Source organism: Lathyrus oleraceus, chromosome 4, assembly GCF_024323335.1.
Source record: "Lathyrus oleraceus cultivar Zhongwan6 chromosome 4, CAAS_Psat_ZW6_1.0, whole genome shotgun sequence".
Classification (NCBI taxonomy): Eukaryota; Viridiplantae; Streptophyta; class Magnoliopsida; order Fabales; family Fabaceae; genus Lathyrus; species Lathyrus oleraceus.
This window is the reverse complement of record NC_066582.1, coordinates 453,973,208-453,985,162: the sequence shown is the minus strand read 5'-3', so window position 1 is coordinate 453,985,162 and position 11,955 is coordinate 453,973,208. Positions and strand designations below refer to the sequence as shown.

Sequence of the window (11,955 nt, the reverse complement as noted above, 5' to 3'; positions counted from 1 at the left end):
AGTAGGGTGTAGGTCTGTCATCATTGCAGTTGGTATTCTATAAGGTTGTTCTCTACCACCGAGGGGTAGCAAAAAATTTAAGGGAAAATGAGGTCTTTGGTCTCCTAAACTCTGTGTAACCCTGGAGGTAGTTGGAACACTAGAAACTTGAGGCGGCGGAACCTCCACTCCTAGAGATATAGTCGAAGTCGACATTAGGCTTATCACAATAGGATTTTCCCCAACAGAAGTTGAAGTTTCTATATGACCGATCGTTGATCCGACTTGTTGTTCTATGTCTTTAGCGTTATTTTGGTGAAGGGAAGTGTTCTTTGGACCTACCATTTCAGGGATAGTTCTATAACTTCTCAGACACATAAAAATATAGACATTGAATAAATTTTCTCATTTAAATACACAAAATATATGGTGAACGTAACACTTTACTTATTGAAAGTTAAAATTTTACACAAAAGGGTCCCACCAGGTGTGCTAATTTGTTTACTGGTGTTTTTAGTAAATAATCACGAGTTTAGTTCACATAAGATATTAACTCGAAAAATATTGAAGATATATTGTGCAAAGAAGAGATGTAGAGAAAAACATGTGTGTTGGGTTTAAATCGTTTGAATAGTAAACAACTGGATGCAGAAAATAAACTTTGGATAAAGATGATAAACAAGCCACAAAGTAAATAACATTTAACATAAATGGTTCGAATATAAAAGATTTGCATAAAGTTTAAAGAATGGACGCAGACTCACATTTCTCAGAAACGGTTTCGCTCGATAACTTGGGTACCTTAGTTCTATAGAGAATTAATGATGATTTGCAACCTCGATTATAATGCATAAGCTTGCTTTATATCTAGTCCTAAATAACCGTCGACAACAATCGTTTTTCATATGTTTGACGCGTGTGGCCTACTACGTGGGTCTTCAACCTCTGAAATGTATCCATGCGTCTTCAAAGATAAAACTATTAAAAAACCAAGTATCATATTTATAACTGCGCTGATAACTGCTTCAAACTTCCCAACTTCCTTTTAGAATCTTTGATTTACTTCTATAGCACTTGTCGAACATCCCTTTGCTTAACTGATCCTTAGACTTATAAAATATGCTAAGTCCTAAATAACTGGTGAACTTGTCGGCCCCAACCATTTTGTCAAAAACCCTTTTCGAGATTTTGGACATGTTTTGAAGAGAGAGTGATCATAATCTTGTGGATATATTCTTGAGATTCTTCCAAACCATGTTTATTACGCCAGTCTAACCACTCAATCGACATGGTGAATATGTCAAAGCTTTTCATTGAAGACTTCTTTACACCTAACACTTTTCAACGTAGTTTACTAGCATTCTTTGTTGACTTTTCTCCAGCTAGAATTTCCAAGCTAACAACTACATAAGGCAAATATCAGCCCCAAATTGGAGTATTGCTATGGCAAATTCAAGTCAAAGAAATGCTAGACGTGTCAAAACTTGTGTTAAGCATAACAATTGTTTAACCAAAACCAACATTCCATTAACAAACATTGCCAATACATAGATTTGAATGTTGTGCATTTTAAACTTAACATTAATGCCTCTCAATCATTAATAATTTGATTCAAAGTCTCCTTCAACATTTACATTTCAAAAAAAAAAGTAAACATTAAACATAAAAGAGATTATAAAACATAACATTTTTAACTTTTCTAGAAAATGTCTCTAAATTCAGTTTGTTCTTCAAATTCTTGTTCTTCTTCTTTGAATCTTCATACAACTTTTTCAATTAACCCAACACTTCTAACCCATTCATATTGCTCCCATCTTCATTTCCAGCTTTTGCTCCCATGTCTTCATCCCATATGAATAAATCATATGTGTCATTTGGTAGAAAATTAACACACAATAACAAATCAATACACAACAAATATATAATTCCCCCAAACTTGTAAGAACCTATGAGGATCAACAATAAATATATGATAGAAAATAGAACAAATAATGGCACTAGAAAACACCTATATTTTAACGTTGAAAACCCTTAATGTGAGACTAAAAAAATGGATCTCCCATACCAAAGAAATAATTACACTATAATCAAATAAAGGTACAAGAGAGTCTCAAAGTGATTCATGAATCTGCATATCCCTAGGGGAGACTATTGCATGTCCTAACACATTCAGGGGAGCACCCCCAATATGATTATTTTGTTTCTTGTCTTATCATTTTCGTTTATTATTATTTATTGAGTCTCATTCATGATTGCACATCTCTGAATCAAGTTTGAATCGATTCATTATTCATTTTAGCATGCATAAATCAATAGTTATATTTGAACTTGATCATGATGCTTTTAGTCAATCGCATGAGTCAGTGGAATAAGAACCGTGTGTGTTATTGATTCAAGTTAGGTGTATATAAAAATCTCAAAGTATTTTGAAAATATTGAAAATTTGAGATTTTGTGTGTTTGATTTGAATCAAGTTGAAGAGAGACAAACAAAAGGTTTTCAAACACATTGAATCAAATTAGAATTTACACCTGGTTCAAATCAGGCATTTTCTAGTTACCTCTGCTTTATTTGATTCAAATTAGACTTTACACTTGTTTTGAATCAGACAGTTTTCATCATTTTCCATTTGGCTTTGTTGGAATTTATTTGAATCACGGGGTCTTTATTCGAATCATAATTTGTTCTTGATTTGAATCAGATGAAAAATTGGGTCAAAAATCTTTTTCCACTTCACTTGCTCATTTGACTAAAATCATGAAATGTTCTTGATTCAAATCTAACAAATTTTTTCCATCCATTTTTGTTCTTAATCTCAAGCATGTATAAAATTATTTTGTCATCATTCTTCATGTGTCAATCTCATAATCAACATTGTGATTTTCTACAAAACCAACTTCCTCTCAAAGTTCAAAACCATTGCTACAAAATTCTTTCTTCTTCAACCTTTGTTTTGATTTTAGATCTTGATAATGAGAGATTTGTAATTAATTGAGGGAGACTCTGTCTTGAAACTAATCGTTCTTGAAGATTGGATAATATTTTTCAGGTTCTTGCAAGATTGAGGTTGTTGTCATTGGTACTCACAAATTCCAGTGAAAAGAAGGAGGTTTTTCTCTCCAGATTGTCTTGGTAGTGACTGTGTGGAAGGCTGTAGACAAGGCAGAGTTCTTCTCAAATCTTCGAACAATTTATCGCTCAAGGAATCAGTAGGGTCAAGGGGTGATTACTACACACAAAGGCTTTGAGCAAATTGGTGATATATTGAAAGATTTAAGAAGCATTAATCAAGTAAATATTACGCATAAGAGTTTGATATTACGTTGTATTAAGTCAAGATCCAGGTAGGAGATTTATATTTCTTAGCATTATTGTGGATAAGTTATTGTATGAACTCTTGTAATATTTGTCAAACTAAAAAGGAACAATGCAAGTTCTAATGGAAAATCATTGAAGAGTGCACGTAGGCAAAGCGGGGACGAACGTTAAAGCACTATAAATCTCAGTGCCTTTTTTTTCCTCTTGCATTTAATTTTCATAGGATATTTCATGCTTAGGTTTTCAATTCATAGCATAGTTTATCGTTTATTCAATCTGGTAGCGATTTATTACGTAAGGTTATGTTTTGTTAAAATTGGAGCCTAATCGAGATTTAGTGGTGATTAAATTTTGAGAAACTGTTGAGTTTAAAATTCGTTGAAGTTGAATCGTTGTATAAACACATCTCATGGAGTATACAACTTAATCAATTGAATACCTTTATGTATCATTATTAAACCACCATTAATATTTGTGAAGTGATTAAGTGGTGATCAAATTTCAATACAAGTATAATTACAATATTTTCGCTCTAAATCTTTCGCGCGCAAACTCATAAAAACCTCCAACAATCCATTTTGGAAAATTGGTTGAATTTTTGTTTTAGTCTATTCACCCCCCTCTAGACTGTTTTCTTACTCCATATTCTCATCAAACAATTCTCAAATTAGTGCTAACAACAGAAAATCACAAAGCAAATTAGCTTACAAATAAGAGACAAGAAGCTAAAAATATCCAAATATGCAGCTTTAGTGCAAAACCAATATCTCTCAGCTCAGACATATTTTTGAAGATTTGAACGATCAAAGGTAGACACGGATGTTGCAAACCTGTCCTCAAAAAATGAGCTCGATCCAATAGTTAACGGATTAAGAATCGCTGATTTATTGAGATTAGGCGTAAAAAAATGGGAATAAGCTTATCTCTTATTTTCTCTCTTTTAAACCTGATTTTGGTGTCTTCTCTCTCAATCCTAAATTGACTCTCCACATTTAAATAAGTCAGACATAAATGTGATAGCATATTTGGGTCTTTCTTCACATAGAAAGGGAACCCAAACCCAACATCATCACCCCGTCAAAATGGACATCTCCAAAAAAAGTCTTCCTTTATTAGGCCCCTTCTTGCATTAATAAGAAATGTCACTCACACAAATGTCCAGTTCGAGTTTTTATAAATGACAAAGACATGTAAACGACTTTGGTTGAGTTTGTCTTGAAAGACGACATTGAAACAAAGCTAAATGAAGATGGTTGGTGTTTTGCGTTTTTTGAAGGCAAATTGGAAGAAATTTGGGGAGAGATTTAGTGTCTTAAGGCAAACTGATTTGGGGAAGATAACTTTTTAATAAGTATTCCAAAAAATAAACAAATATGTTCCAATCAACATACCATACCATGCAATAAATTACTTTCATCTAATTAAATCCATCCTGACCATCACTTAAACCGCCAATGTAGCAAAAAAATAGCCAATTGTCGTACCACATCAGATTTCCTTAGAGGTACTTAACATCGATCAAATGTGTGGATGAAAATGTTTGTATAACTATTCTTTGAAGAATTTTTTTTTGAATGATTAAAAGTGAAATTATCAATATTTAAGATGATAAATATATTTAACTTTAATAAATACATTTTAACTAATATTTTTGATAATTTTAAAATTATTATTAAAAAAAAATTATTCAATTTTCTAAAATAACACCTTTAATTAATTTAAAAGTGAAAAAACATTTATTGAGACATTGAGCCCAACTACAAAGCGCACACATAAAGGAAGGGACGTGACGTGAGTAACAGAAAGAGATATAGACGGCGGCGAGGAGCGGAGGAGCTTCTATTTCTTCTTCTTATCTAGGTATCCACTCACTCACTCATTTTCTCTCATTTCATATATAAACTACTTGTGTTCTGCCATGAATCCAATACTGAAAATAACATGCTTTATTTGAAATCCTAATTGAAATCCCTTTTCACTTTTTATACTTATCCTTTATGCAGTTGTTCTCATTCATTAACAATGGATAGACGTAGAAGCCTTAGAGTGAAATCACATGATCATGCTAAAAAGAATATGAATCAAAACTCAAATAGTTGTAAAGTGATGTCAATTTTGTTTCTTCCTGAAGACTTGAAGCTTCGTATCTTTCATTTTGTTCCTATTCATTGCCTCATTAACTCTGTAAGATATGTTTGCAAATCTTGGGCTGCTACTATTGCCAGCTCCACTTTCACTCAAGTGTACGAATGCCGAGCGCGTTCTAAACCTGGTCTTTACGTTGAAAATCGCAAGTTAAGAAATAGATCTTATCTTTTGGAATTTAAAGATGATGTGAATGGCCAATTTGAAAGGACTGATTTGGGAACACCTCAAAAAATGGGACGTGTGATCGGTACTTGTCATGGCATATTGCTTCTTTTGAGTACAGACAGACGATATTTTGTTGTGAACCCGATCCTCAAGTGTTGGCTTACAGTTCCTTGTTTTCCCATTTCTCGACCTGGTCTAGTATTTTGGGGTCAATGTACTATAACACATGTTCTTCGCACTGCCAAATTCAAGCTTTTTCATTTGGATGTCATTGATGATTCGGGTGCTTCTTGGTTTGTTTTCTATGTGCTAAGAATTGGAATTGATAGCTCATGGAAAGAGATAGCTAGAAAAGAAGCATCCCAAACATCCCCTCGGTTTTGGTTTTATTTTTCATCGAGACCACTTTATAGCGGAGGCGATGATCTTTACTGGTTAACAAACGGGGAAGTGATTGTGATGGATATTGACAAGGAAATTATTGTACGAGAATATTCACTTCCCGCTGGAAAGATGCTTGGTGGTCCGTTATGGATGGGAAATTGCCTTTCCTGCGTTGTGACTATAGATTCTACTAGAACACATCAAATCTATATTTTGGATTTTGATTCAGGAGAATGGTCTCTTTATCATGAGATTGGACCTTTTGATTATATGCCTGCTTTTGGTCATAGTTACAATTTTAATATTCCAATCGTGGTATTTTGTTTGTGGATCAATGATCGGATTATCTTTCGAGTAGGTCTGCATCAAAATCAGATAGGAAATATGTTTTCATGCAAACACATTCATTTTGGTTACAATGTGAAGACCAAGCAGTTGACAAAGCTTGAGGACATTGACGAGGGAAATTTTGAAGTATGGCTTCACACTAATAGTCTAGTTTCTCTGCCAACTACTCCTGCATAGCTTAGTTTCTTGGTAAAGTATATGCAATACTATTATTTATATTTCTCTTACTTGAAAAACAAGTATTTATGTTATCCATTTTGATTTGGAAACACTTGATGCATTTTTGATATGCTTTATGATCCTCTGATTTTTGAATTCAAGCATTGTTCTGGAAACTTATAAGTATTTTAAGAATCCTATTTATATTTGAGTTCAAGCTTGTAATTAAGATCTGATGAGACTACTATGTCACTGAACTTCTGATGGCATAATTTTTTAGGTCATTGCTATACAGTTCTCCCTCCTTGGTGATGATCATCATACTGAGTATAAAGGAAAAAGGTTGTAATGTATATCATTTTTTGAAGTGGATTTTTTTTTTGTTGGACACCAATGGGTTTCATGATGATAATGGAAAAAGATTTGTAATGTATATAATTTTTCTAGTGTGCATGGACATCAATGTGATATAATTTAGTTCGGTATATTATAAATATAATTTATTTAAATATTTTTTTTAAAATATTATGATAAATTTTAAAAAAAATGATATAAGTGATTTTAAACATTTTTTATACATAAAAGAAAACATCATTTTGATTCATAATTAAAAAATTTAATATAACTAAAATCACATAATTTTTTAAAATGGTATATTTAATAATAATATGAAAAGTATCCAGTAATGTCTGCTAATATCCATTATGAAAATAATACTTATAATTCTATAGATCCCAAAGCAGTAAAAAAAGAATTATTAGTTAGTGAAAAGGGAGTAGTTGGTAGTATAAGGGTTGTACCCAATGGTTAGCAAACACACAGAAATTAAATAAAATTTTGAAGTTTGCGACTTTGATATTAGTAGTGTTAGAATGAGACATATTTAACCCTTTTGGTAAGGTCATATATACTTCTTCATGAATGTCACTATGTAAAAAGGCATTATTAATGATCAATTGTTCTAAATATCAACCTTTAATAGAAGCTAAAGCAAGGAGAGATCTTACCGTGGCGAGCTTGTCAACTGGGGATACCTTCACCTTGGGTGTAACCTTTTGCAACGAGAAGAGATTTGTATCGCTCGATAGAATCATCTACATTGTACTTAATTTTATATATCCATTTACAAGCTACAAGTGTTTTATTATACTGAAAGATCAACAATAGTCCAAGTGTTAATGGAAATTAAAGCATCTAATTCAGTTTGCATAACATTATTACATCAATCAATTTTACTGGTCTGACTGTAAGTGGTCGGTTCAATGATAGAAGAAATGGAAAGACAATTTTTTGTAATTAGATGAACAATTATCGTAATTCAAAACAGGGGACAAGGGAAAAGGAGTGCAAGAGAAATATGGTTGGATGTGGGATGGTTATGGAAGAGATTACAATGGTAAGTTGAGGTGTGAGAGGTTGTTTGTATTGTTGGGAAGGGGATGAGCGGGGAGCAATAAGTGTAACGTAAGGGAGAGGTTCAAGGTCTGGTTGGGCAATATCAGTGGTGAGGGTAGGAAAGTTAGTGTTTATATTGTGGGTAGGATAAAAGGGAAAGATGTGCTCATAGGTAACAACATTCCTAGAAACAGAAATTATGCAAATGCAAGTCATAAAGAAGATACCCTTTAGTACCATTTCTATATCCTAAGAAAATAGTTTTTGGAGCACGATGGTCAAACTAAATACGGTGAGCATGAATATTTGAAGCATAAGCAAGACATCCAAAAGTTTTAAGATGCAATAAAGTTGAATCTGTCATACCCAAAACTGCTATTTGTTTATTAGTTGATTCATGGCATGCATTTAATGCAAAGTTCAAGATCAAAAGTTTGAATGTTCAAAACTCAAATTATCAAGATTATGAGGGAAACTATGAGGCATGAGTTAGACATCATTCATTCAAAAAAGAGCCATTCTCATTACATAAACACCAAACCATATTACAAAATCTAAATCATGAAAATAAATACAAAAAAAGAAGAAAAAAAAACTTTTGACCAACAATTGACTTTGATCAACTGTTGATTTTTTGGTCAACAAGTTGACCAAAGTCAACCACCTATTCCTAAACCCTAAGCCCCATGATTATTCTTCTTGCATAAACCACCTCATCTTGATCTTCAAGCCTTATCATGACTTGTGTGATGTGTCATCACTTGTCCCTTGGTTCATGCCTTGATTTCATACCTTGATCAAATTTTCATGTCAAGCCAAGCAAACCCTGCAAATCATACACAATATACCATTAGATTCACTCATTCACACCTACACAAATAATCTATCGAAGCATGACATACATTCATTTTCCAATTCACTAACACTTTCAATTCAAAGTATCAAATCCATGTATCACAGGTTGTTAACAAGATTACATAGCATGCCATATCCAATACAAGGACTAACAATACACAATAGCCTGCGTAATTTCTTACACAACCAAACTTCATTTCAAACCACATGAATGCATTTCTTGATTCAAAATAACTTCAATTCATAACATTTAACAGTTAACATTTTGATTCAACCTATACTAACTATAAACCAAATGCGCAGGAGCTCATATAAAAGTAACTTTTCACATCATCAAAATTAGAATTAACCTCTCTCTGACAATTGAATAACTAACTTCATTCTTCATAAACATACCATATTTTCACAATCCAATATCATAACTTCATCCAACTGCACAAACTAATTTCAACTATTAACAAATAACAACACTATTAACTACACATTTATTAACAGTTAACTAACTCCATTAACAGTTTTGTTTTCAACAATCATCCATCCTAACTTTACTAATTCAACATAACTCTAACTAACAAACTAACTTGTTAATATGACCACAACTAATTTCGAATTCATCACATAATTTTAACACCAAATTAAACTAACATAGTTAACTAACTAGCTCAATTCAGAATTAACCAAGTAACTGAATTAACCTTCCATAATTAACATAGTTAACAGATTACCTTTCTAACCCTAATAAATTCCTCAACTAACTAAATAACTAACTGAGATTTAACAGAGTCATAACTTGTAACCAATTTGCACTGAGCCAAATTAACAAAGCTTAACTCTGTAACATCAAATCCCTATAAAATCAACAAGTCAATCATTGCAGAAGGATCTTCAATCATTAGCACCAAAATACACAACCACTCTCAACACAGAATCCAAATCTCACCTCTCTTCCTGCAAACGATTCTTCACCAATCACTCTTCAATCAATTTGCATTGTGAGAACTCTCAATCTCTCTGAACTTCATCAATCATTCAAAAACTCTCTGCACTCGCGTAGCAGTTGATCAAGCAAGAACACAACAATAACACCACATTCAACAAGTCCTACATGCTAAGAAAGTGTAGAAGAAGAAGAGTAAATAAGTGAAGAATAAGCACATAAGAACGAAGGATTCAGATTCATACCGGTTGGATTCCAAGGTTTTCTTGTTCAGCGTCATCTTCGTCAATCTTCAACACTCACCGAGCTGTGGAGCTTAAGACTCAGGCCAAGGAGTAAAACACGTTGAGTTGAGCTGAGTACAAACATGAAATGAACATTATGGTGATGACTCACTCCTTGGATGCACGTGTATTGGGCCTAAGATTCATTAAGCCCATAACAATCATTTTCACATCTTGATTCCACATTACACCTCCCTCAGTGCATGCATACCCCCTGAGTCAGACCAGCTTCTTTGCTTGGGCTTCTATTCCAAGCCCACACTGAATTCCTCTTGTACACTGTTTTCTGCACCACCTTCTTAATTCTCTATCTTGCTTCTTTTTCTTTTCATATTTTCTTTATTTTTCTTAATTTATTTTCTTTAATTGTTTTCCTCCATTTTAATCTCATTTTAGATGTTTTTTATGCATTTTGTTAATATGAGTACTTAAAAAAATGTGATCTTATGGTTGTAACACCTCAAAATTTGCCCTCCTCTCTTGGGACTAGCTTAACATATTGCATATCATGTGTAGGTCATTAGGCATTGCATATTGCATATCATGTGGTTACATTGTGCAAGTCATCCTCCTAGGTCTTGGTCAGAAGATAAGAGGTTGAGATTCAAGCTGAGGGTTTCATTGATTGGATTGATCACTAATCATCTGATGGTTGTGCATCAATTAGGGTTTCATGATTTCTCAAGGAGATTGAGTTTGATCTTGGTTGAAATGATACATCATTATCATCATGGTCTTGATATCATCCAAGAGGTTCAAGAGATTGATCAGATATCTTGAGATTAGGGTTTTGACCACTAGTCAACCCTAATCAGTTGCATTGGGCCAATCAGGGCATGGCAAGGAGATGGGGTCTACAATGGATATGGGGGTCATCATGTGATTATATTGAGCTTATGGAAGCTAGGGTTTCATCATTGAGCCATTTCATCAGAGGATTGGGGCTCAACTTGATTAGTGCATAGCCAAATTCATCTATCAGTTGAAAAAGTCAACTGTGGTCAACTGTGCTTGATTTTATGGATTTGGAGGTGGGAGAGGGTTGGATATACTTCATTCATGTTGAAACAAGTTTCATTTGACATTTCAAACATCAAGAATGAAGAAAATAAAGTCAGACAAAAAATTGCCAAAAATGGAAAGTGACTTGTAATGAAAGTTTCCAAAAATGGAAAGTTTTTCACCACAAAATTACATGTCCAAAAAAGCTTCAAATGAAATTTTGTTCAACATGAAAGTTGTAGATCTTGCTCTCACCTTTCCAAAAAGTCCAAGAACTTGAAATTCCCATGTATGGTTGACAAGATATGGTCCATTCATTTTCCAAAAATGCCTAAAATCAAAGTGGCATAACTTTCACATGGAATGTCCAATTTGGGTGATATTTCTTTGAGCAAACCCCATTTCACATGTACTTTCATGATGCATGGTCAAAATTCATCAAAAATGGTCAAGGCAAAAAGTCATTTTTCAAGTGGATTCTTTTGAATTTTTGGTGTGAGATAGTGAAATTGAGAAATACAAGGCCAATGCACATGAGACCACTTCCAACACTTCACAAATGCCAAATGAAATTTGCTCCAACTGGTTTTTGCTGTCACATTGCTTAATTTGAAAAGGTCATTTTTGGACTTTCACTTAAAACCACATTAACACTAATTCACTTGGATTTGTTAATTGTGATTAGCAAGGTGGATTAAGCTTGGTATATAACCTTAATTATAACAGAATTGGTAATCACAATCACATTCTCCAAGATTGCAACAAACTTTTTCATCAAAACCTCTCAAAATTCTCAAAACTTCATCACACACTTTTCATCAATTCTCCACAAATTCTTCATCATTTTGGTTCATTCTTGCTTGATCCATACTCTACAAGTGTTGTTGATGAACTGTTTCATGAATTCCATGCCATAGCCGTGCCAAATCGTGACTGTCATAAGCAAGATCATCAATGGAGTTTTGAAGATTCAAGCATCTG

At 33.3% G+C, this 11,955-nt stretch overlaps 1 protein-coding gene and 1 long non-coding RNA gene across 3 annotated transcripts; one reads left to right on the top strand and one right to left on the bottom strand.

Moving 5' to 3' along the window:
- Window positions 1-5,046: 5,046 nt before the first annotated feature.
- LOC127076083 (uncharacterized) lies at window positions 5,047-6,986 on the top strand. 2 transcript variants are annotated; one of them, XM_051017637.1, is made up of 3 exons: window positions 5,047-5,157; window positions 5,301-6,531; window positions 6,782-6,986. In XM_051017637.1, exon 2 carries the CDS (start codon window positions 5,320-5,322, stop codon window positions 6,517-6,519), a length of 1,200 nt encoding a protein of 399 aa, XP_050873594.1. In that variant the 5' UTR covers window positions 5,047-5,157; window positions 5,301-5,319; the 3' UTR covers window positions 6,520-6,531; window positions 6,782-6,986. The 2 variants fall into 2 exon arrangements, with proteins under 2 accessions (XP_050873594.1, XP_050873593.1); XM_051017636.1 differs by having other exon boundaries at window positions 5,301-6,986.
- A 1,409-nt stretch (window positions 6,987-8,395) lies between these two features.
- LOC127076081 (uncharacterized) lies at window positions 8,396-10,123 on the bottom strand. The gene is made up of 2 exons (XR_007786755.1): window positions 9,934-10,123; window positions 8,396-8,722 (listed from the first exon to the last, which is right to left on the bottom strand). It is a non-coding gene; the product is annotated as an uncharacterized LOC127076081 (long non-coding RNA).
- Window positions 10,124-11,955: the final 1,832 nt, after the last annotated feature.